The sequence below is a fragment of the Candoia aspera genome, chromosome 3 (genome assembly GCF_035149785.1).
Source record: "Candoia aspera isolate rCanAsp1 chromosome 3, rCanAsp1.hap2, whole genome shotgun sequence".
In the NCBI taxonomy this organism is placed as follows: domain Eukaryota; kingdom Metazoa; phylum Chordata; class Lepidosauria; order Squamata; family Boidae; genus Candoia; species Candoia aspera.
Genome location: NC_086155.1, coordinates 114989698 through 115016211, shown reverse-complemented (window position 1 = coordinate 115016211; position 26514 = coordinate 114989698). Strand labels below are relative to the sequence as shown.

The window sequence follows — 26514 nt, the reverse complement described above, 5'->3', positions numbered from 1 at the left end:
CTAGAAAAGACAACAATTGGATCATTTAAGAAGTTTCCAATGAAATAGACAGAGTACATTATCCTATATAGAAACCTGGAAAATGGGATATTTCGTTCACCAGTGATAAGGGTCTTTATCTTGGTTAGGGTTATTTTTGGACAATAGATCAATCCTTACTATAATTTTTCCATTAAAATGTTGCTTAACCATATGGCAGTACTGTTGCTCCAGTGTGTGAGGGCTTCAGCAGAAAATGGCATGTGAGTCAACAAGAAATCATGCTCCATTTGTACCAACTTATTGCTGTTACTGTTAATAGCTTATAAAGTACTTAAATGTTCGTAGATCCCTTACAGAGTTCAAGAAGTTAGTTCCTTTCTTCAGGTTACACACCAATCAACACAGTACAAAAGGAAAATAAATGCAAAGGGATTAAGAAGAGAACCAACTTGAAATCAAACAAAGTACAAGACCATCTACACCTGCTAATAGTAATGTTCCTGTTGACTTTAATCATGCCTTCTTGCCAATTACTGGAAAAATTGTATTGCATCTCTTCTCTCTCTCTCTCTCTCTCTCCACTCTCCCCCCTCCCCATTTTTGCACTTTTGCACCCCCTCCCCATTTTGTTTTTTAACTGACACTCTGACACTGAAGTTTCTGTAGCTGTTGGATACTATGCACCATGCTTGTTTTTTTTCTTTACATTTCTAATTTGCAAGTGTTTTCATATTAGGGGAAGCCCTGATGAAGTATTCATTGCTGTTTTCTATAGGTACCTTTAATCTGCTCCTAAAATCATACATTCTTGAATACTGGAATTTGTTGTTTATATAACTATATATAATGTTTATACAGTTCAAACATCATATTGATATAATGATGGTGGCAAGCTTAAACACAGACAATCCAAGAAGAGCAGGAGCCAAGTATCAGTTTGTGCCAGGAGAACCAAGAGAGAGAGTCTGCTGTCCAGCCTGTCCGTTGGCTGGAAATTGATAGCATGTCTAGAAAGGAGAATTTGGCTATAAAGAATTCTCAGGGATAATTCAATCAAATTTGTGGTTTATCTTCACCTGTAGAAACAATATTATATTGAAAAGGTCATTCTACTTCTCCCTAATTTTGAACATTTGAATATGGCAAAATTGTTGCCTTTTGCAACTTAAGTTTGGGATGATGGCATCCCTGTTGTTTATTCGTTTAGTTGCTTCTGACTCTTTGTGACTTCATGGACCAGCCCACGCCAGAGCTTCCTGTGGGTCAACACCCCCAGCTCCCCCAGGGACGAATCCATCACCTCTAGAGTATCATCCATCCATCTTGCCCTTGGTCGGCCCCTCTTCCTTTTGCCTTCCACTCTCCCTAGCATCAGCATCTTCTCCAGGGTGTCCTGTCTTCTCATTATGTGGCCAAAGGATTTCAGTTTTGCCTTTAATATTCCCTCAAGTGAGCAGTCTGGCTTTATTTCCTGGAGTATGGACTGGTTTGATCTTCTTGCAGTCCAAGGCACTCTCAGAATTTTCCTCCAACACCACACTTCAAAAGCATCGATCTTCCTTCTCTCAGCCTTCCTTATGGTCCAGCTCTCGCAGCCATATGTTACTACGGGGAACACCATTGCTTTAACTATGCGGACCTTTGTTGTCAGTGTGATGTCTCTGCTCTTAACTATTTTATCAAGATTGGTCATTGCTCTTCTCCCAAGGATTAAACGTCTTCTGATTTCCTGACTGCAGTCAGCATCTGCAGAGTAATCTTCGCACCTAGAAATACAAAGTCTTTCACTGCCTCTACGTTTTCTCCCTCTATTTGCCAGTTATCAATCAAGCTGGTTGCCATAATCTTGGTTTTTTTTCAGGTTTAGCTGCAGGCCAGATTTTGCACTTTCTTCTTTCACCTTCATCATAAGGTTCCTCAGTTCCTCTTTGCTTTCAGCCATCAAAGTGGTATCCTTAGGAATATTAGTGAGCTCATATCTAGCTGATGTGTGGGTCTTCCCTAATCTCCTGAGTCTGATCCTAAATTGTGCAATAAGAAGTTCGTGATCTGAACTACAGTCAGCTCCAGGTCTTGTTTTTACATAAGGTATAGATGTCTGCCACCTTTGGCTGCAAAGGATGTAGTCAATCTGATTTCGGTGTGGTCCATCTGGTGAAGTCCATGTATAAAGCCATCTCTTAGGTTGTTGGAAGAGAGTGTTTGTTATGCAGAGTGAGTTGTCTTGGCAAAATTCTATCAGCCTATGTCCTGCTTCGTTTTGTTCTCCCAGGCCATGCTTACCTGTAATTCCAGGTGTCATTTGACTGCCCACCTTAGCATTCCAGTCTCCCGTGATGAAAATAACATCTCTTTTAGGCGTGTTGTCCAGTAGGTGCTGCAGATCCTCATAGAACTGCTCTACTTCAGCTTCTTCAGCATCTGTGGTTGGGGCGCATATTTGGATCACTGTGATGTTAGATGGCTTGCCCTGAATTCGAATTGAGATCATTCTATCGTTTTTTGGATTGTATCCGAGCACTGCTTTAGCCACTTTACTATTAATTAGGAAGGCTACTCCATTTCTTCTGTGGTCCTCTTGTCCACAGTAGTAGATCTGGTGGTCATTTGATGTGAAGTGGCCCATTCCAGTCCATTTCAGTTCACTGATGCCCAAAACGTCTATCTTTAATCTTGAGATCTCACCAATAACCACATCCAATTTGTCCTGGCTCATAGATTTTACATTCCAGGTTCCAATGGTCTGTTGATCCTTAGAACATCGGATTCGACGTTCACCCACCAGCACCATCGGCCGCTAGCCGTCCTTTCGGCTTTGAGCTAGCTGCGTCATCACGTCTGGGGCTAGTTGAGCTCATCCTCTGTTCCTCCCCAGTAGCATTTTGACCATCTTCCGACCTGGGGGTCTCATCTTCCGATGGTATACCGACATATCTCTGGTTGTACTGATCCATTGAGTTTTCACGGCAAGAATACTGGGGTGGGTTGCCATTTAGTCTGACCTCTCTGTCATGACCTTCCCGTCTTGGGTGGCCCTTCACGGTTTAGCTCATGGCATCATTGAGGTGCTCAAGCTCCAGCACCACGACAAGGTAACGATCCTTTGCTGAAGGATGGCATTCCTAGTCTATATTTAAGTTAGCTACAAGTCAATGTTTCTAACATCAAACCCTAAAAATACAGAGGCCTGTATTTTTTTAAAATATAATCTTTACAAATATATGCTTGTTGTCTCAAATGAGACTTCTTCCAGCCAATATAAACCATTTTTGTCTCTGTGACCTAATTCATTTCTTTTCAGATTTCCATCCTTCCTTGATTTCTTACTTTTCTGTACCTTGCACTGATATCAATGCAGTCCAGTTATGTCAATTGTCATTCTCTATTCCCATTATTGTTATGGAATTTTAAATTATATCTGTCATTTCCGATGGACACTGTGGTCCTTCACTTAGTATATCCTCACAAATGAGACAATTGCCTAAGAACCCTATGAATGCTCAGCATTCTATTCCCTCTGTTCCCATAGTGAGCTTGGGGATTGTTGGAACCAAATAGTAAGGAATCCTAAGAAAATGATTCCTACTCATATTTCCTTATATTTCATCTCAAACAGCATTCTCATAATGCCTTGTGATATTCCTCAACACCTTCTATGCTTTGCTTTATTGTGCCTATCAAAATTCCCTTGCCAGAAGATACATGGTAGGTTGTGTGAGTGGGTGGAGTTGATAAGGGGAACAGAAAATAGAACAAGGCATACTAGGAAAAAGATGGGGCAAAATAGAAGCTAGAAGGGTTTAGGGTAAGGAGCTTGGAGGAAAAGAAAGCAGAGATGACACTAATTTTGCTGGTCAGCAGCCAGGGTGTTTTACTGAGATAGAGATAAAATAATTCTCACCCCAATGTTTTGAGCTGTTGACATGTTCAGAATTTTGAGAGCATATTATTGACAACCTCATAAAATGCTACCATAGTGGGTATGGCCAATCCCTTTTACCAGAAGACAAAACTGGTCACTTTATTCTCTCTTCCTCCCTCACCTGAAATCTCCTTTAGCCTCCCAGGATGTTCTCTTCTGCTTCAGTTTATTTCTGTATATTGGCCAGGTGGGCATGTTTCCAATATTGCACAATTTTCATTTCACTAATTTAGTTCTAAATCACATTCTGGACCCAGGTGATGAAGGCAGTAGAACTGTAAGCTCTTCTGATCTAAAAGATCTTTTATGACATGACATAAGATCTTAGGTTTCCAAGAATCTAATGGACTGCTGTCACAGGAAACATGACATTTTGACTGAAATACAGAAGAGAAATCTAAAAGACTGGCTAGAGGTATATTTGCCCAATTGTGGCTGGTCTGCCAATTATAATCCTTTTTGGAGCAGACTGCTTTAGAAACAGTAACTCATGCCCTCATATCAAGGTTGGGTTACTGTAATGTGTTTTCTCTGGAGCTGGCCTTGAAGGCTACCTGGAAACTGCAATTGGTACAGAATATGGCAGCCTACAACAGAGGATATCGGGGGCAGGGAGGGAGGAATAACAAAAGCAGCATCGTGCCACCACAATAGAAGCTCTGCCCCTTCTGTGCATGCATTGTGACATTGCAAGCATGTAGAAAAAGGGTGGACCTTGTGTTGCAATGATGCAATGCTGCTATTGTCATCTTGACAAAAGTGTTGGATGTCTTTGCCCGGTAGGTTGATGACAAAGCCAGCATTAGGTTACCTATATTGTGGTTGCAACATAGTGGCAAATAGATTTCTAAGAAGAGTTCATAGTGATCCTGTTGACTTACGAAACCTACAGTATGAGGGAGCATCTTCTCCAAGGAGAATCTGCCTGCCTTGTTTCTGCAGCTCAGCTGGGAGGTACGGTGTTCCTTCCCCTTGTGAGGTGAAATGGAGAGCAGCACTTCACCTCACAAGAATCAGACTTTCTTGGTAGCAACTCTTTCTCACCAGTATCTGGATGGTTACCACTTGGGTTATATTCTGGAAAACAGTGAAAACAGCTTTTCCAACAAGGTTCTTGAAGGCTTTTCTATCAAGGCTCTTGATGATTTTGTTTCATTGTTTCCATGCTTAACTGTTTTTAGTAAGTGAGTTTCTGCATTTTAGATATTTACTGTGAACTGCCTGGAGGAGGCGTATAAAAGTGTTAGACATAAGTAAATAAATAAAAAGCTTGTATTTCATTTCTTATTTTTGACATAATCTGTGATTTTCATCCTGAAAGGTAATCGTTACAGATAAATTATGTTAATGTCAACTGAAAACAGCCTGATTATATGTAGAATTTATGTCTTCCAAAAAGTTCAAGGTTTGAAAGTAATGCTGAATCTATAGGGCAAATATGATAATCTTTTTAAACTCTGAAATGAAGGCAATTCAGAAACTTCATTGAAGTATATTGCCTTGTTTTTTTAACTGCTTTTGAACTTCTGCTCAAAGTTATTATACAAATCTTTAAATAAAAAAATTATTTTTAAAAATTATAATCTATTTTTCTTTATGAAAATGCAAGATAATACACAAACAACAGATACAGTAAAATCAGAAACTAATCAACTAAGAATAAAATCAGGAACTTAATTAAAAGCCAAATACTTATATGTTTTTTAAGTATTGCCATTTCTACAAAGCCATGTATCAGTCCTTTAAATGTCTTCCTAAACAAAAAGATTTTTTTAAAAGTTCAAAGGGCCAATAAGGCAAAATATATATCTTTGGGCATATATTCTAAATTTTTGAAACAGCAAAACAAAGAAAAAAAACAGAGGCTGTAGGGTGACCTGGTAAGGGAGGCTTCTATTCTTTGGTTTAGTGGGATTTCAGGGGGCTTTGGCTGGGGCAGGGAGAGTCAATTTCGGTCTGATAGGATTAGGCAAAGAGAGCAACTGGGTTTGACCCTGGTCATGTCCAAAAGACAGGGAGGAAAAATGGTGCAGCAGCCTCCATTTTGTTCATTAGATTTATTTTCTCCACCACAAACTAATGACAACCGGTACAACAACCAGCCTTAGAATTGACAGTGAAAGTTTCAAAGTGGTAGAAACTTCTGCCTTTTAGGATCAACCCATCAACAATAAAGGAACAAGCAGACAAGAAATAAGTTGCAGACTAGTATCTGGTAGAGCAGTCATGAACGCCTTGGAAAAGATATTCAGATACTCTGATACGTCTATACCTATAAAGATCAGAATAGTGCAAGCAATGGTATTCTCTGTGACACTTTATGAAAGCAGAAGTTTGACTTTGAAGAAGCAGCTTAGGATGAATAGTGACACTTTTGAACTTCAGCATTGGAAAAGACTCCTGAAAATACTGTGGACAGTCAAAAAACCAAACCAATCAATCATCAAAGAAATTAACCCAGAGCTCTCAGTTGAGGCACAAATGGCCAGGCTCAAATTATCCTATTTTGGATGCATTAGGTGAAGACCTAGCTCTAGAGAAGGCTCTAATGCTAGAAAATGTGGAAGGAAAGAGAAAAAGACAACCTGCACCAAGGTGGATGGACTCAGTTACAGGGGTAATGGGTGCACCATTGGAAGTCCTGAAGAACCAGATTGGGAACAGGTTGTCATGGAGAAAATCTATCTGTGTGGATGCTAAGTGTTAATATTTACTTGATGGCGCACAATCCATCAGTTCCACTGTTGCACATTGGTTACACTTCAGATTCTTTAATTCAAAAGGAAGTTTAAAGGAAGGGAAATGAAATATATGTCAAAACTGAAGCAGGAACTTTAATGATGCAAAATTTTGCATAAATATCAAACCAATAAATAGCCAAAGAAAACACAGTAAAGGCAAACAATTAGCACCAAAAATCTAACAGGAATTTTCATTCCATTTTTGCAACTGAGGCTTCAAGGCCAAAGCTCCTGACACAGGAATATAAGAGAAAAGATACTCTGGCATCAAAAAATGACACCAGTGCAAACTCTATCCCTATCTTCTGGAGATATTCTTTGAAAATAAACAGAAAAATGTCTGTGCCAGTGAGTGCAATGTAAAATAAGCCAATGGTACTCAGTAAGATTCTCATCTCAGAGATAAATGGAAATACATCTTAACACCTGCTACATGTTTTAAGGAAGATAAATTCAAATAGCCAGCTCAATCTAAAGAAGAAATTGTATATGGTACAGCAGAAGGAAACATCCTCCTGCTCTTTCATGGCCCCTTACATTACAGCCTACTACCTTCAATAGGTGGGAGCCTTTTTAGGGGACTGGAAGTTTATGGGGGGAAAGAAACAGAAGCCTCTGCTTCCACAATCCCTATTATGCTGCTTTTTTCTGCATCCAACCCTCTCAGTTTCCATGCCCAACCAACGTTATAGCAGCAAATGATCATAGCCCAACAGTAAGATGCAACAGGAGTCCCAGGTACTATCTCCTATAGATTCAGATAGCAACTATTAGGAAAGTCTGCCTAAGGTCCTGAAAGCTCTTGAGTATACAATACTAGGCTAGCTGGGTCACGTATCTGATTATGGGGCCTGTGCTATGCTCCATAAAGAAACATGAAAAGGTGCTTCAGAGAGTGCAGGAGTGTGACTGCAGCAAGTTTTTAAAGCATATGCATCTTTTCCAGATCACAAAGCAGCTGCAGAGGGCACCCATATGATCCTGCAGAAAGGCCCATATGCTTTAAACAGTTACAGATATAAGCCATATTTGTGCCCCCCAGGATCCAAACTACCTTTTTGCTTTCAAATATAAAACACTGATTATAAAGCAGCTTCTTATAGTTATATTCCAAATGGTAACGGATTAACGCTTTGCTGAGTTCTCTCTGCATGAACACGTACAATAAAAGTAAAATTGCTGGTGTTTAGTTCCCCCTATTCTTCATGAGTAATTACCTTCACAAGACCTAAAAGACAAAAAAGGCAAAATTAATAGACCTCTGACCTAGGTACATGTTCAAAACAAACTGAGAACACTAAACACTCCTAAGATATTTGTGCTGCATTAAATTCTGCTGTTCTGAGACGTAAGCATAAAGTGCATCTCTCTGAATTACTTGAACAAAAGGGAAACACTTGAACACTATCTGAGTCCCCACCCTCTTACTTTTGCTACTGGTTGCACTTAAGTCCTTCACGGAGACCAACAGGACATTCTTTTTGCCAGCTGTAGTATCAGCATCCGAGCAGCTGCCAAAGAAACAAAAATGCAGCATGTTACTTACCCAGTTCCTTGATGAGAAAATGTGTAGAGTAGAACACAAGGGACTAGCCCAGTAGACTGGGAATTATATATGTCTTTTTGTTTTAGTGTCATTCTACCACCATACAATAAGAACAAACTCTGCTCAGGTACCATACTAATATCATAAAGTAATGAAAACAAATCTTCTTTCTTTCTGAAACTTTGAGGATGTTTGGTTCAAGAAGCTTGATCCAAAACTTAGAAAGTGCTTTGGTTTTAAAACAAGAAATATGATGGTGCATATTCTGAATTATATTGGTGGTTAAAGGCACCAGGCTAGAAACCATGAGATGGTGAGTTCTAGTCTTGCCTTAGACATAAAGCCAGCTGGGGGACTTTGGGCCAGACACACTCTCAGCCCTAGGAAGAAAGCAAGGGCAAACTACTTCCAAAAAACGTTGCGAAGAAAACTGCATGAATTTGTCCATATAGGTGCCAGGAGTCAAAACTTACTCAAAAGCGCACACACACACACATGCACATACATACATGCATGTTTTATTTGCCTTAGGATTATCTATTTTCACCTATGTTTTCTTTAACCAGCTAGACTGTCCAGCATAGTTAGAAAAATGACACTAAACATGTGAATAAGAAATAATTAGAATGCCTGGACAACAAAAATATTCTGGCAGAGGAACAAGCTACTTTCAGACCAGGTCAAGGAGATTTGGGCCAAGAGCTGATTTCCTGTACCAGTGTGAGAAATATCTATCTCCTAGAGTCCCTTTTGGGAGATGGGCGGTGATAAATTTGATTAATAAATAAATAATAAATAAATAATGCTCGTGCATTGGCCCTGTAAACCTGGTGAGGGCATCAGTTCAAGACATGCTAGTGTGAATACCCTCCTCAGTTTGGCCTGAGTAAATCCATATAGACAATTTGCCAAATTATATGGACTCTTTAAATTGCCAATGATTAATGGCATTTTTGTAAATCCTCTATCAGTCTGGACAGCAATGTTCCATAGGCACAGTTTAACCATTTTTCTTGCTTCAAGACAATCTAATGGTATGTAAGGTTGATGAGTGTAGGGCTACTAGCCATCTTCTGCTCTGCTTCAGATATCCAATATGAGGGTCTATTGTGGAAAATCAGAAGGATAAGGCCAGACTGTTGATATTTCAATCTGAGGCCATCTGTAATTTTCACTAACCAAGCTTGGTTCTCCGTTCTTACCATTCCCAGTTCAGCTCTTAATGCAGCACTGGGGGTACCCCAGGGGCTCCAAAATAGTGTGCAAGAGCTGAGCTTGATTTCATTCCATGGAGGGATAATCTCTGAAGTTACCGAGTTGTGCCCCATGTAATAGTTGGGGGATTACTTTCCCCTTAAATACTTTAACAGCCACTGGAATATAACCACTGCCTGTACTAAAAAATAAATAAATAAAGGAGCACTGTCGTACTTTTCCAGTTTCATCGTTATATCAGTTAGATGGGATATCCAGGAACCATTATGTTGAAAGGCAACACCCAAATGTTTGTAATTCACCAATTATATTCCTTATAATTACTTTGGAAGACAAGAATTTTGGTTTCTAAACAATTAATTTCAAGGTCTTGCTTCTGGCGTAATAGTTCCTAGCTGGAATGAGAACCTTGCAAGTGTTTGCCTCCTTTTGCTAAGTGGAGAACTGTCTTTCAAATACCAAAAATCCAAGACAAAGGTTTTTTTTAGGTGGGGGAAATCAAACAAAGCAAACTGATGGGCATTTAATTGAATCAGTGTCCTAATTTATCTATAGGTAATAATCCAGGCCATGACAGCCTGAAAGGCCAATGTTACCTGTGATGCCATTTGAGATGTGCCACCTTGTTCTTGAAGCAAACCATAACTGTATGGCTTGAGGCAAATGCTTATTAAAATGATTATTCTTTTAATAATTAGAGGAAAAGGACATCCAATAAAATGTTAGAAGTAATGAATATAAAAAGGTTGAAAATACCAATCAACCAAAGGAAGTAAAAAGCTTTTTATTCCAAGAGTCCAGTGGAATATTGGAAAGAAAACATGCCAAAGGGTTCAGGACTCTGTCTATTGGTCAGCATGATAACTCTCCAGAACCAGAAAGGAACAGAACCAAATTTGGTGTGGTAGAAGAAGCCACCAAAAGAAATACTGAGTCTGAAAATGGGCCAGATCTGTCTAGTGGCAATAGTGAAAACAATTCCAGAAAAAAATTCCCAGTCCATCTTTGTAGGAGAATAATCCCAAAATCTGTAGTTTAGGTAGAATAGTTTTCTCAATAAGAAAATATCAGTGAAGATATCATGACAGATTTTTTTTAATTTAGTGCTAAGACAAATAGATTGGCTTTAAGAGATAAAATTGTCCAATTTCAAGAAAAAAACCTTAGATCTCTCTTAGAAGTGCTGCATCATTCAGAGTGGGACAGAACCAAGTGCAGAAACAAAAAGATGAAAATAGAATTTATCCCAGTTAACATCATGACAAAGAAATACCTTTTAATTAGCAAACAAAAAAGACATTATTGAGAGATGTACCTGTATGATACTATTGGATGTTGAGGTTTCTGTTTATCTGACAAGAAAAGAAAAATATGTTACCATTATATATTAAAAGTTAAAGATATCTACAAATAAACACTTTTTTATTTAGCAACAGCTCCTCCAACGTTTCTGGATTGGATTTTCTCAGCTCGTTCTCTCTAACTCAGCCCATTATCAAATTTAGGCAATGTTCACGGGTACCAAATGGTTGCTTGGAACTGGATGGTAAAGAGTAATAGATTTGCCATCTATTCTTATGTTGTGAAAGGCCAGGAAAGACGCGCACCCAGGTTTGGGTTATGGTCATTCACTCACACACATGCTGCCTGTCGAGGCACACGGATCTCACAGCCCCCTTTGCTTCCTTCCTGGGTTTCCTTGATAAGTGTGGCTAGAGCATAAGAACAGCTGGGAAATAATTAGGAACACACCAAATCACGTTCAACTGAACACTGAGGCACATAAGGTTCTGAATTCAAAGTCATAGCAAAACATTATTGGTTACAATGTACATTTGTTCTCTCACACACTGACATGCTCATCCCCACTTACCCACATCCTTCTCAACTAGACTTTCCAGGCACTAGCTAAGGGATGGAAGCTGCCAAGTCCAGATCCAGATCCTGACTCAAAGGTTGGGTGGGCTCTAGGCTTTCACAGGGGAGCCCAGCCCATTATATGAAAAATGCTGATGGACTCATAACAAGAAAAAAAAAAATCTCAGTGGATGCACAAAGATCCATCTAGGCAAATACCTGATGAGGAAACTTTTGATAGGGATACAATTCATATAAAAAAGACCTGTTTAAAGAATGGCAGGGTCAGGGCAACCTGAACCTTCCAGGGGGATACCATTCCAGTGGGCAGATATGTCAGAGAAGGCATGCCAGCTAGCTCCCATCAAATGATGCTGTTTTAAAGATGGGACCTGGAGTGTGCACACTCTGTCAAATCATACTGGATGGTCGGAAACAATGGCCAGAAGGTGATCCCTCAGCTAGTCAGGCCCTGTGCTATAAAGGGCTTTACAGGTTACAGCCAGCACCTGGAAGCTTGCTGGTAATCAGCAGAAGTGTTACATGGGCATACCGATAAGTGCCCGTAACGGCCTGCACCACTGACTTCTGGACCAGCTGCAGCTTGCACGTGGTCTTCAAGGGCAGCCCCATCTACAGTACATTACAATAGTCCATATGCAAGGCATCAAACCACATTGTACTAGACCGCTATCGAGATTTTATGCAGAAGTTCAGAGCTCTCTTTGGTGACTCTGTCAGAAGACCGACGGTGACAGAATGCCTAAGAGATCATGGAAACACAGAGGAAGGAGCAAGACAGTTAATGAAGTAAACAGCTGAATGAAGGATTCTGTATCATGCTTCTACTTTGTCCCCAAGACACTCTGACTGAACAAAAGATGGATTGCAAGGATCACTCTGATTTGAGGGCAGGTCTGTAGTCACTGAAGCCAATATTCCTCCTCCTTTCCCTTTAACGAAGGTATTTACAAGAGCAGGAACCAATTTTTCAAACTTCCTTTTGAGTGTATAACAGAATTCCTCAAATACATATGGAGGCAGATTTTCATGGAGGATTTTGAATCAGAAACAGAGCAAATTAGAGTTTTCCATTCCATTCTTAACTGCCTTGATACCAGAAAAAATAGGAAAGAAAAATCAAAATACTAAGCAGGGTATCAGAATCAAGGAAATGAACAGAAAACAGGGGCATTGTCAATAACTTCAGTATGAATTTTAACTAGTTAAAATGAAATTAGCAATCAAATATGACCTACCAACATGGATGATAACGCAGCAACATCAACTATTACTACATACCTGTTACCTTTTTGCAATGACGGCACTTGAATTTTATGCTGACCATGCTGACGAGGATTATTACAATCACCACCAGAATGACAATGAAGATAATGACGCCTAGGTAATGGAGAAGGGGAGGAAAACAACCATAATAACTTTTCTATTGAATATCATTATGTACCAACAGTGTCAATGATAACCGATAGAACCAAAATAAAAAGGGAATATAACCAAAGGTGACCTGCTTCAAAATTCTGCCCTAACAAGCTTTATTATGATTGCTCAATGCGGGGGGGATTTCAATTTGAACATGTTCAGCTTCTGAGTTTTCATGCCCAAAACTAAGCAATAATAGAGATGGGTACAGAACATAATAGTGTGAGCTAAATGAGACTGGAGATCTATGTTGAATTCTAATTTGTCTCAGGAATCGGTTCTAAGGTTTTATTGCCCTATAAAGCTTAATAGTCATGAGACCTCTTCATTTAACAAACCTCCTCACATAAGATTTACCCACGCACCTGAGTGTAGGACAAGAACTAATGGATGAAAGCTTTACAGGAGAAGAGTCAAACTCAAACTAAGAGGAATTTCTTGACCATGAGAGCTACTAAACTGTGGAACAGCCTGCCTTCTGGAGTTGTGGGTGCTCTATCACTAGATGTTTTCAAGGAAAGGTTGGATAACCATTTATCTGGATGGTCTGAGGATTCCTGCCCTGGGCAAGGAGTTGAACTAAAAGAACTCCAAGGTCTCTTCCAGCCCTATGATTCTAAAATCATCTATGGAAGCGCTTTGCCAAGGCCTCCTAAGTATGAAGGTTCAAGTGCAGCCATGAGGAAGATGGAATTTGGGGAAATAGTCCTCCTCTTATGGAATGCTCTTGCTTGGAAAGCTCACTTGGCACTCGTATTGCTTCCTTTCCAGCTCTAGCATACCCAAGTTTTTAATGATCTTTTATCATCTTCCATTACATTGATGGAAGCTTTAGCTTCTGCAGTATTGCATCAGTGCTGGATTCATATGCATGGAGTTTTCATAAGACTGGATTTTTAAGATTTATTGCTGGGCTTCAAACTGTATTATTGTTGTTGGAGATCCTGGCAAATCCAGCATGCCTCATAAATATATGGATGGTTGCTCTAGGATGCAATCTCTATGTGTGATGAAGCTGTTTGTTGCCACTCCCACTTCCTCTCTCTCTCTCTCTTCCTCCTTCCACTGAGGGAGAAGCAGCATGCTTTTGGCTGCTCCTCCCTCCATCTTGGGCCATGGAGTCAGGCCTAAAAAAAGAAACTTTTCCCCCCTTTCTCCATGCAGCCCTTAGCAGCAATGAGGGCTAAGGGTGAATCAAGTCTTAGGAAAGAACAGAAGATACAATGAACTTCATCTTTTCCACCGAACATCGATGTAATTGAACCAAGAATAAAGTCAGTAAGATATTTTTTTTACTTCTTAACCTACTCTGTCTAAGTGTTTGATTCTTTATGCTTGGGAGGGCTGAATGTGTAAGATCAATAACCTGTGTTTCTCTAACATGTTCATTGAAGCTATCTAGGATAATATTCTTTTTCTGAGTACAGCTTCTCAGCTGTGTTAAGCTCTGCTTCATTTCAGTGGTTCTAACAGGCCACTAAATGGCTTCATCTATTACATTCCAATCAATTTTATGAAACTTATGCTGCTGTCCCTACTTACCTGATGCTGCCATTGTTAATGCTGCTGATTTCTCTTCTGTAGGATAAATGGTAGTGGGAAAATCTGATTTTTCACTCTGGAATTCTTTTGTGAGAATCATCAGTTGAGATATACCTGTGGAAACTTGGAAGAAGAAGATAGAGTTGAGTAGAAAAGGGAATCTTTATACATGAAAGAAAGAGAAAATAACAGAGGTGAAGTTGGACCATTGTCCATGGAGGTGCACCTTTGGGGAATGCGCTGGTTGGGCTGCTATGATAAAACACAGTCTTTAGTTGGAACTGAGTCAGCATGGGAATCATTCCCATTTGGTTCTTCCTATCAGCAGGAACCCCTAATCAAGGCAGAAAACCTCAATCCCATGTTAAGTAGGATTCCTGACTTGTTGCTTTCCTAATGAGTCAGAAACAGAACCTAAGACTTATTCTTGGCTTTAAGATTGTGGCTTGTTAGAAGAGCAAAAAGCCATGGATCCTGGTTCAGAAATAATACTCTAAACGAGCAAAGTGGGACTGACTAGGCAATGTGTACCAACAATGTTACTTGGTCCAATAAGTAAAAGTGTCAAGCAATACTGCTTTATTTTGACATACACCAGATCGAAATGGTTAACTAGTTACAGAAGTACTGTATGATAGTGCTGCAGCAGCTTTGCTTGCTAATCATTGTCTTCCTCCTGTGCTCCAGCTGCCAGACATGAAATGTACAGCACGGTCTTAGTTGGCACTAGCAACATGGGACACAAAGGAGCCTCAGAGAAGATCAGTAATTTCATTTATTCCACTGGTGTTGCCAGGCACACGTACACACTCACACAGGGACAAAATATTCGAAAATGATTTAGAGGCAAGCTAACCAGCCAGGGTGAGCTTCCTGATGTTTGTTGGTTTGTTTGTTTCCCCCTTTATGCCCTGAGAGAGTAGTTTTCCAATTGGTTGGCAACTGTTAAAACAGCTATTTTACTTCAGTTTTCTTAATGCTTTTGGGATAGTCTTTTGGTTGAGGCATGCTTAAATATCTTTGCTTTGCAAAATAGAAGGCTGTTGAGTCATCAGATCACTGATGGTCATTGATGTAATACATAATAACAGTAATAACAACATGCTGCTTGTATACAGGTTATATAAAATGCTTTTAATAGTATGTACATTCATTCATATGTTGCGGGCTGCCTGAAGGCAGGGAGAAGCAGTTTTTAAATGTATAAATTAATGTTGATTTCCTATTTTGGATTATTGTCATTGTTTATTGCTGCCTTCTTTTGCTCCATTTTTACATAGTTGGGTGTCACATGAGGTACCAATGCCTTACATATTCCTCAATGAAGAAACTGGGAAAAAATAGTGTGGGAAACTGAGGGTGGTGATTGGAAAAGCCAGTGTTGCAATTGTGAGGCCTGTTTGACGTCTGCCAAAGAAGGTGGTACAGCTGTAAAGGAATGCTGATTTATGCCTGACAGTTGAGATAGCGCAAGCAACAGAGCATGGTACCAAGGGGAGATAACAGGGGTGAAATGAAGCAGAGCCACTAAGCTTTAGGAAAGAATGCAAGCAAGCACACATAAGAGACATCTTGCCCTAGGGTAGCCGGACATGTATTTAGCATGGTAAAAATCACGCCCTCTGTGATGTAATTCCACGCCTTAAGGTGGAGAAGATTATTAGGAAGTAGAAAATATAACTATATTAGGTAAAAACACAAATGTATGCATACTTGAGAGATACCTCAGAGCACTGTGGCAAAAATCATCCAATTATTGCTTTTTGCTTGTAACCACTCCTTCTTGAAAAAGTATAAATTGCTTGGTTTTTGAGAAGCTTGGGGTTCATCTTTTGGGAGAGGAATCCCATTTCACTTGGTACCAAATAAAATGGAGAAAAGTTTTCTCATGTCCAGAGTCTTATTGGATTGAGCTTTGGGCTTACATATTTTACCACATTTTGTGGCCAACAGAACAGTCTGGAAGCAGGACTGAAGGTATCTTATCAACCATCTAACAGGTATTTTGGCTACCTTGACAACAATCTACATTGCTTTATGTGCTTTTTCTCTCATAAAGCAAGCTAGAATCTTTTAAATCCATAGGAGAACACTGATTACTGTGGAATAAAGCAACACTGTAGCATGTTCATAGCAAACAATTTGCTTGGAACTTATATGGAAGATATGAAGAGTAATGCTTTATTTCATAAAGAAAAAAAAATTACATTTCAAGCTAATTTTTTATCCATATGAGATTTTGTTTAGTTTTCATATAGGTCTAAATTGAAAAGAAAATGGTGTCTTATGATAAATAGTAGCAACTGTCTTCTACCTGTCAAGGAAGGAAGAAAGACACTGCTGTTCTCCTTGGGCTCAGTACCTACAAGCAAATGAAAAACAAGGACTTTCTTAGAAGACATTTGGGGGAAAGTTTTGGTTTTCATAACTATATGTACCTAAAGCAAAACTTATAACATTTTCTCCCTCATACATCTTGAAATGGCCTATTTCTGCTAATGGCCCCTTCTTCCTATTCATTAGCTACTAGTACTCCAGTTTCAGATTATTTAGGCACGATCTCTACTTCACTTCTGACCCTTTCAACAGATATTTCCAACAATCTTAAAATGACTTCATACAGTGTGGTATGCCCAAACCTGTTACATACCACCTCCTCTCAGATTTCCATAAATACTGTAGACCATCACTCCCATACTGATACTGCTTCCCAGATGGTTTGCTTGGTTTCTGATTCCCCCCTCTTTTTTTTTCTTTTATTCCATTGTTGTCTCTTGTTGTCTTTTACTCTAGCTGATTTTCCATTCATTGTTTCCTAATTTGACTTCTCTGTTGCAGTCCCTGCCCTCTGGAATAGCATTCTCCTGGAAATACACATGGCTTGCACTCTGCTTGGTTTCCAGAAGTCTCTTAAGATCTGGCTTTGTTCCCAGGCCTGGGGTTAGGGTGGCTGTGGAGCCCTCTGGAGTTTTTGTGTATTGGGGAGTGTTATTTTGGTTTGGGCAATTATATGGCTTTTAATGTGCTTTTAATATATGTCTAGGACCTATTGTACATTGCTCAGAGTATTCTTGGTATTGGGAGACCTTAGATAAACAAACAAACAAACATCCTACACGTGTGTCCTATTTAATATTTTTTGGGTATGGTGTTTTTGAAAATATAATTTATTGTTTTAAGTTATTAGAACAACTTTCCTTTCCAACAAAAGGATTTTTTTTTAAAAAATGACCAAATTATACCACTGACGTCTGATTCAATTGATATAATTGTTATTTATGATTCCAGATTCCTTGCTGGGAAGACAAGGCAAGTTATGGTGTCCCTGATTTTGAGAATACTAAGGCCATTAGTTTCCAAATGACAAGAAGCTGGCATTTGAGGCGTGGGTTAAAGGAAGAATGGTAGAAAGGGGTACAGACAATTCAGGCCAAGAAAGAGGTTTGCTTATCAGCTCCCTTATAAGAATAATTACTCTAGAGCAGTGTTTCTCAACCTTGGCAAGTTTAAGATGGGCGGACTTCAACTCCCAGAATTCTCCAGCCAGCTTAAACTTGCGAAGGTTGAGAAACACTGCTCTAGAGAATGGACTATGATTTGAGAGATACTTAATTTATGTTTTCTGTAATTTATGTATGGTTTGTTCTTATTTCCTTTTCTCTCCACCAAAAATATTATCTCAGCTGAAACCATCAATAGTAGGTCTAGAAACAGAAAAATCAGTGGTGGTGAGAACAGCAGTAGTATAGTGACAGTTGTAGGCTAAACGCTAGTGGTCTTCCAGTCTCTCTGGCTTTGTTGTGTCTGGCTGAGACTTCGACACATAATAAGAAATCTTTCAAAGTTATTGCCTCAGCTATCTAGGGAAGGCTTACTATATACAAAGTCATATCTGTCTCTCTCAAGAAAACAGTATTTGCGGATGCCTCAATGTGAATTATACTTCGATTGATATTTGGGCAGCAAATTTGCACATAAAGGCCACTTGCTGGTTCTATGTGTAAGCCATCATATCCTGACAATTATGTGCTATGATAATACTGTATATCATGTGCACCTGTAGCAAAATTAATTACAGATAAAAATGATGAAGCCTGTGGCCCTCTGTATTATATAGTCATTCAGCCTTTGTTTTAACTAGCAACGCCATCCATTTGTTAAACACTTATTTATAAATAAATGTAAAACTTAATTAAATTTATCTATTTAATTAATTGAACAATTAATTAAAATACACGAAGTACTATTATCAGTTGATAAACAAGCCATTCTTCCCCCCAGTCTACTTATGTGTAATGAGCCAATCTGTAATGTCAAGATTCAGAATCTATTTATAGTACAATATGAATAGCAAGAGATTTCCAAACTGGAGCTTTTGACACTTTTTGTTAAAAACTTTACAACTCTTTTGGCCATCCATGAATACAGAGAAACTGCTTTAGCTTATTTCTTGATAATTTCTTGAGTTGCTTTAGGCTGAATCAGAACATAGTTGCATCTAGCTGAGCAGTATCTACTTTAGATGGGCAACAACTCTCCAGTGTCTCAAGCAGAAAGAACACTTGCCTAAACAAGCTAGGTCAGACATTTTTTAATTGTAGCTGTCACAGAAAAAAAAAAATTATGCAAGCTAACCATCTACTCTATTGCTGAACTTTGATCTTCTAACTGAATACAATTAAGACTGCAATTGTAAACTTGCTTATTAAAGAAGTTTGTGAGACTTACTGTTGAGTAGACATATGATTGGTTAATAAAATACCTTACCTTGGAGAAGAACACAGTGACATATCCACAAAAATACTAGTATTTTTAAAGCTATCATGTTTCCTTCCACTTGCCACTCCTTAGTGCCTTACTGTTCTGTTCATTCTGTGGTCGAGGGAAAAAATGGGGAGAAGTTTATCTGTGTGAGTTGATTGTCCTACGGCTTCCTGTTAAATAATAGAAGGAAGCAGACTGAATCAACAAGAGAACTGACGCTGTGGAATTCCTCTCTTGCCTGTTATAGTTTTGAAGGATATGAGACAGAATTAATCAAGTACAAAAGAAATTTCATCACTATTGTTGTAACTCTACATTGTTTCAAAGTACCCACTCTCTGAGGATGATATTATATAAATGTAAAAAATCAGGTTTAAAAATGAGGATTGGATTTTAAATGTAATTTCCTCTATCTTGGCCCCAGAAATAGGCAGTGAAAAGGTAGCTTTGACTGATTGCTAGGAGTCAAGAGGTATGCTTGTGAAAAGAGTCTCATCCTGTTCATTTTTTAGATGATTAGTAGATACCATCAATTCAGGCCTGACAGCCAGAGACTCAGATGGACAAGTACCTATAATCTGTCTCCAGCAATAATCCATAATGCTTCCAAAGATATTCCAATAATATCCCATTTACCCACCTTACCTATTTCTTCCCCTGCTATTTTCTTCAGTCTTGCCGAGAGAGACTTCTAACTCACCATCTGCTCACATCACATTCTCAATATATTCCCCAAACTCAGTTCTTACAGTAGCTTCTTGTTCATTGTAAAGTTTCCTCAAAATAATCAGGTGTTCTGGCACACTTTTGAATTTTAATATATTTTCTTCTTTTTCTTGACATTCTTGGTTAAAATCTTTCCTTGTCCTTAGTAGTTTGAATGTTGGTGTCGGCCTCTTTTGTGCTTAAAGCCTTCATTCTCCCTCTTTCTCTAGCTATTGTGACAGCCTGTATTGAAAGCTACTTGTCCCTTTCCTTTTTGAAATTTTGGGAATTTTTCTTCTGCTTCGATTTTCATAATTTTCCTTTATTTCTTCCATTATCCCTGAAGTTCTCTTTTACTGTATACACGTTAAGTGTACTGAATCTGTTCATTACACTGATCTTATATACTAACTATGTTATCCAGGTCAACTCCTGCTGGCATACCTATTATCGTTAATTTTCCAAGTTTACTATATATTTAACAACAGTAATTAATAATCTGTCTCACAACCTAAACCTTAAAGTCCTTGATCTTCTGCTTCCTGTTATGTAGTTGATTTAATTCTGATGTTATCCATCAAGTGATGTCAGGTATAAAGTCTGCATTTATGTTGCTTGAGGCAGGTGTTAACAATGAAGAAATGTCTTTGCAATATGTATTAACCTATCTCCTGCATTATGTACTGCATTTACCTAATCCAAATATTCCTGTAATTCCAGGTTCTGCCATTTCTCCAACTTTTGCACCCCTGTTATCCCTTAGTACAGTGGTACTATGTTATTTCTAAATGTTGCATTAAGTATAGCTTTTTGTCATAACATCCTTTAATGTCTTCTAACATTACATCTAAACTAGGAGCATACACTTGTATATCACTGATTGGTCACTGTTGTTGTTCAATGATTTAGTCCATTCCAACTCTTTCTAACCAAATGGACATCACTTTGCCTGATTGCCTGCCACTAATTGTTTCCATGAGTTTTTGTAAGCTCATGCTTCTGTCCTTAAGGCAGTAACTAATCACCTTGTCTTTTGTGACCTCTTCTACTGCTTTTGATTTTTCTAAGCATCAGCTTCTTCTAATTCTTCCCCTCAAAATAAGTGTCCGAATATTTAAGTTTCGCTGTTAGTGCTTTCAGCAAGCAGTCTAATTTTAGTTCATCTCGTAGTTAATTATTTGTTCTTTCAGTCCTAGGTATTCCCAACAGATTGCTCCAGCACCACAATTCTCAGGCAGTTTTTCTTCAGTCAGCCTTTCTGATGATTGAACTTTCAAAGGCATATACCAGATTCCAATACCAAAAAAGGGCAATGCCAAACAATATTTAAACTATTGAACAAATGCACTCATCTCGCATGCTAATAATATAATGTTCAAAACATTGCAATTCAGTCTTAATGGAAAAAGAACTGCTGGATATACAAGTTGGATTCAGAAGAAGCAGGGGCACCTAAGATCATCCAGTGGATATTGGAAAAAGCAAGGGAGTTCCCAATGTAATGGTTGCCTATTCTAAAACACCATCAGACTCATAAGTAGGAATTCAGAGATATCTGATTTATTAAAGAATAGTATGCAGGATCACAGAGAAAGCTGAGAATGATGAAAGCGCGCCAAATGCAAACTAAAAACCCTCGGTACAAATGAAATCCCTCCCCCTGTAGAATCTTCTCAAGTCCACAATCCCAGGTGCTCCTAACGGTTTCTGATGGTCTGCGGGAAAAGGCCTTGAACAGATAACATAACCCAAACACATTCCATTGTACTGATTTCACATACAGAGCTTGGTACAAGGTCTCACAGCAGCTCCCTCCCAAACAGAAACGCGCGTCAGCGCCATGGCATGTGAAACGTTACGATGTATAAACTACATTGTAGTGTCATGTTCACTACATCAGTGAACATGACACCCAAAAGATGTTAATTGGCTAGCCAGTTATTGTAATATATATGATCCTGTAATTTATTGGAATATAGCCAAGCACATACTTGTGAAGTCATTTTGGGGTACCATCGCTACTCCATTTCTTTATGTGGTCTCATGCCCTAAATAGTATATAATGGGATTATCTGTACTGGAATGTCAGTGTTGTTCACCTAAGTTTACTTATATCTAAAACAATTTTTAGTACATTTGCAACTTTAATTTCATTACTTTTACCTTCATGCTTCTCATATTCCATTTTCCTATTGAATATGTCCTTGTAAAAGAGGAATGCTTATTTCAATACTGTTCCCGCCCAAAGATGATATTTCCTTTTGGCACATCCAAATCTACTCATGAAAGTTCAAATTCTTTCCCAATAACTAGAGGAACTGGAGGTGTGTGTGTGTGTGTGGTGGAATATCATCATCTGGAACCTAAACTTGCCTAATATTTCTACTTTGTCCTTACTGTTTGCTTGCAATAATACAGATGTTATTTCCTGTTGCTTTTTCCAGCTTTAGAGCTCCTTCTTCTAGGTGTGTTTGATTCCTTCATGTCTGCAGAGCTCTGTCTGCTCCTCTTCCCCCCAATTGTGGATTGTCCTTAGCTGTACCCCTTCCCTTTCAACCTTACAGGCAAGGACGACTCTGTCAGGAGCTCATGTTCTTGCTAGCATCACTCTCATGGTCACTGGTACCTCCCATAATGGCAAGGATTTTAGTTCTTCAAAAATATTGAAATATTATTTCTGAAAAAGGAAAGAATGAATCACAACCTGAATTAAATTTTAGTGTATAGCTGAATATCTACATTTGACAAGGATGCCTCCAGGAAACAGCTATATCCATTGAGCTTTATCAGTGTTCCTGGTTCTATGTTAATCCACTGAGTTTCTCAGTTAATGGGTCAATCAATGGGTCAATCAATTTAAGGTCAAGTACTTTGGAATAATAGTCTTTCTTTTTATGATTCCTCCAAAATATCATCCTTCCAAAATACCACTTTGCTTTGGTGGACTAAAACTAATCAAGATGTCTACCACCTTTCTTGTTACTAGTTTTATAGCTGCAGTCTTCCAAGAACAGCAGTTGGGCATCCACCTACCTATTTTGTTTGGGCAATTCTATCTTTTTAGTCAAACAAAAATGAATATCTCCAAATCTCAAAGGTCAGTTCTTTCCTCCCTGATTTCCAGCGAAAACCAGGGAGTTTTCAATGAGACAGAGAGAGAGAGAAGCCTCAGAGCACTGCCTTGGTGGTCTCTGTAGATCCAAGAGAAATTTTGAGTTTACCTTTTGTGATTAGGTCTGTGTATCTCTAGGCTGTTTGTGCTGGAATTGAGAAAAAGCTATTGTGCTTGGACTCTGAATCAATAAAACAATGGAATTGTTAAATCACATTCCTTCTGTGGTTGGTGTGTTGACTGTGGACAGCAACCATAAACTGGCTTAAGTTTAACCAATCCAACAAGGTCCAAACCAAGGAAGGGCAGGAAAAAATATCCCAGACCTTTGCAGTGCTGTTCATCTGAGTTAAGTCATATATATTATTCTGTGGCCTAAATCCAGGCTTCCTCCACTCCCCAGTTACTCTTTAGCGTAATCCAAAAGGATGTTTAGGAAAAGTAATCTTTTGTCCCCTCTATTCTGTCTGTAGGGAGAATTCCTGTCTCCAGACTGGAAGCTACCCACACTTTTACCAAATGCCTTTGAAATTAGCATGCCCCTTTTTTTGTTTTTGACTTTACACTTCACTCTTTATTTTATATATTGGCTTGCATTATTTCTCTCAGCTAAAATAATAATTTGTTGTGTTTTTGCTATTCCTCAAAGAAATACTTCAGTACTTTGATACTGTGTGCTTAAGGTGTATCAATAAAAACTTCTAACTGGAAGAGACATTGTATGTGTGAAAACTGGGTTAAACTCACCAAACAATACTTTTGACTGTTGTCTAAAGATCCCTTAGTGAAAAGATATTAGGAAGTGGTTTAAATTTTGAATCAGTTCCTCAGCATATTTGGTAACAAAACTTAATTTGTAAAGAAATCTGTAAAGAAGTAAAATTATAATACAGTAGAGCGCAGAAATTCTTAATTTATAGCTAGTCTGTGCTGTTCCTACTCTGAATTTAGAACAAATAGCCTGTGGGTGAAAGTGCATTTGAACTGCCCTTATTATACAGTACAATAAGCATTTTAAACATTTCATATTGTCTGAGCAACAGAATGTCCAGAAAAGCAATCTAAAGTATCCATTCCTGCACCATTACTTTTGTCACATGTGAAGTTGGCAGTAACTGCCAGCAGTAGTCTAAACTGGGCACAGAGAAGAGATGTGGTAAATAGGAAGCAGTTTAAAAATTTCTAATACACATCATGTGTTGGAAAAAAATGCTAGGTAAAGGAAATACTTATTTAATTCTATTTTTAGTGGTTGAAGATTCATTGCTTTAAAAGATTCTGGACAGTACCCAGATTTGTGGTTTGGTAATTTGTTTTGCAAGTCCCTCATTAGTGATAAACTGATAATAACAGTAAGGCTCAGAATTAATGGGTGTGAACTGTGGGGCAAATGGCAATGTGCATATCCAGCATCCAGTTTGGAGTCAAGAGCTTGCCATTAGTGAGGGCATGGTTTGAACTCTAATGCAGCATCTGCCTAAGTCTCTGAGCCCTACAAAATGGCAAAATGGGATTAAATGTTTCAAAGACTTTCAAATATTTCAAAGACAGGATGCAATCTAGGATAGGCTAATAGATGAGTAAACTTCTGAGGCTTTATGAGAGCTGCTGGGACCAAATGGTAGTGACAAGAATCATGTAATGTAGTAAAGGGTGGAAGCATGGCCAAGAAAAGGGCTAAGAAGATTAGAGGAGATTTTAATTATCTGCTGGGAGACAAACAAAGTACATCCAAAATATCGTTGACTGTCTTGCTGAGAACTTTCTCCCTCTGAGGGTAGAGGAGGTAACAAAGGGATCAGCTATCCTTGATTTGATACAAACCAATAGTAAACAAGTATAGGCAGAATGAAAGTAGTGTAAACTTTAGGGGAATGTTGGGATTCTTGACATTACAGTATGGGAAATTAAATCTTAAAGTAGTTAAATGTATACTGTGAACTGATCACACACCCCCAAGCAGATTTTAATTACTTCAGAGCAATGATAAACAGGAAGAAAAGGATGATCTGCCTCTTTTGCATCACTACCCTGGGCAATCTGGCAATGCTTATATGCACATCCTTTTCTCAGACTGTAAACCATTTATAACTCAGATTGTAGCAAAATACTGTGCAGCAGCAGTGAAAATTAGGTGTCAAAGATCTCCCACAGTTGTAACATACTTTTATTTCAACTATTATAACTGCTTGTATTATTCTCTTATTTTATTTAATGAATTTTTAGCTGTTTTCATCACACCTTTTATTTCTGCACTTTGGTTGTAATAAAGAGTTGCTGTTGGATGATCTGTGGAATTATGCACCAATCTAATACCAATACTGGGAAGATTCTGGAATAGATCACAAAGTGATTGATTTATAAACTGCTTGAAAAGAACACAGTGATTACTGGAAGTCAGGATAGATTTGTCTAAAACAAGATTTGTCAGGCAAATTAGGATCAGTGAACTGCTCTGAACATTATCTGATTTCAGCAAAGGATTCAACACACTATGCATATATTCTAATTAATACACTATCTTACTCAGAGTTACCTTTTCCTTGTTAAAGTGAAGGGTAGTATTGAACTATTGAGTACAGAGCTTCAGCATTCAGTTCATCGGTGGCCTTGATGAAGAAATAAAGAAAATGCTTATTAGATTTGCAGATAAAAGGACTGGGTACAATAGCTAATACGAAGATGACACTCAGAAAGTTTGTGAAAAGTTAGAATATTATCCTTCATATGTTTCATGTTTCTCTCTGTGAAGACAGAGTGGAATGGATATTTTAGCCCTGAAAAAAGATGGACAAAGATGAATGTAACAGGAAAAACTGCCTAAAGTTAGAGTAGTTTGCTAATGAAGTCAGTTCCCATGAAAGATGGCAGGGTCTCCCGCACTGGATTCATTCAAGTGGAGGCAGACCTCAGCAATGCTTTAATTCAGGTTCCTCCACTAAGCAGAGGATTGGGATTGATGGCAAAAATGACCTTTTCCAAATTTATGATCTTATGAAATAGAGCTAAATGAGCCCTTAAAATTGAACTGATTGCAAACTGGACTTCTGCTCTAAAATCTCAGGAGGATAAAATTACCATGCTTACCATTTTAATTACTGTATTAATGTGGCAAACACAGATATTTTATGATTATTAGTCTTAAAAGCAAAGTAGAAACATTCAAGGGCCACTAGAGAGATTTAACTTAGACTGGAGAATGCAAAGAATACAATGATCATAACAATTTACCTTTTCATACTTCTCCAGAGTCAGATAGTGATAAAAATGGTTGGTCCACTGGTAGGCTGACCATATTTCCTTGAGACAAAAACGGGACATTGGGATGGCAAAACAGGACAGGGTTAAACTTATATAATATTCCGTATTCATGAAAAAGACAATAAAAGCAAACTGGGAAGGTGCAGGAGGGGGAGGTATGGCAATGGTTGGGTCCGGAGAGGCTGGTGCAGGGGTGGTGTTGGGTGGAGAGGTTGCAGGAGGGCTGAGGGCAGTGGCAAGCTGGGACGGGAGGACAGGAATGAGGCAGCAGGAGGCTGGAGAAGTGCAGGAGGGCTGAGGGTGGCAGCGAGCTGGGACGGGAGGACAGGAACGGAGGAGTCTAGTGAACGGTTGTCCCCAACAACCTGTTCCTCTCTGGCGTACCCTTTTATTTTATTTTCTTCCTGCCGTTTTGGCCTGAGAGCCA

At 38.7% G+C, this 26514-nt stretch overlaps 1 protein-coding gene across 1 annotated transcript; it reads right to left on the bottom strand.

Annotated features, from left to right (window-relative positions):
• Positions 1-6546: 6546 nt before the first annotated feature.
• Positions 6547-19119, bottom strand: ECSCR (endothelial cell surface expressed chemotaxis and apoptosis regulator). Its single transcript, XM_063300186.1, has 7 exons — positions 19013-19119; positions 16560-16607; positions 14246-14368; positions 12566-12664; positions 10722-10758; positions 8074-8156; positions 6547-7873 (listed from the first exon to the last, which is right to left on the bottom strand). Exons 1-7 carry the CDS (start codon positions 19068-19070, stop codon positions 7842-7844), a joined length of 480 nt encoding a protein of 159 aa, XP_063156256.1. The 5' UTR covers positions 19071-19119; the 3' UTR covers positions 6547-7841.
• Between the last annotated feature and the right edge of the window lie 7395 nt (positions 19120-26514).

What these genes read in the sequence shown, in the direction of transcription:
- ECSCR (XM_063300186.1), bottom strand. Translation starts at nt 19,070, where the DNA reads ATGATAGCTTTAAAAATACTAGTATTTTTGTGGATATGTCACTGTGTT. An exon ending in TCATTGCAAAAAGGTAACAG is followed by an intron (nt 10,759 to 12,565) that starts GTATGTAGTAAT and finishes TTTTCTTGTCAG; the next exon opens with ATAAACAGAAACCTCAACAT. An exon ending in CATCCAATAGTATCATACAG is followed by an intron (nt 8,157 to 10,721) that starts GTACATCTCTCA and finishes TTTCTTTGGCAG; the next exon opens with CTGCTCGGATGCTGATACTA.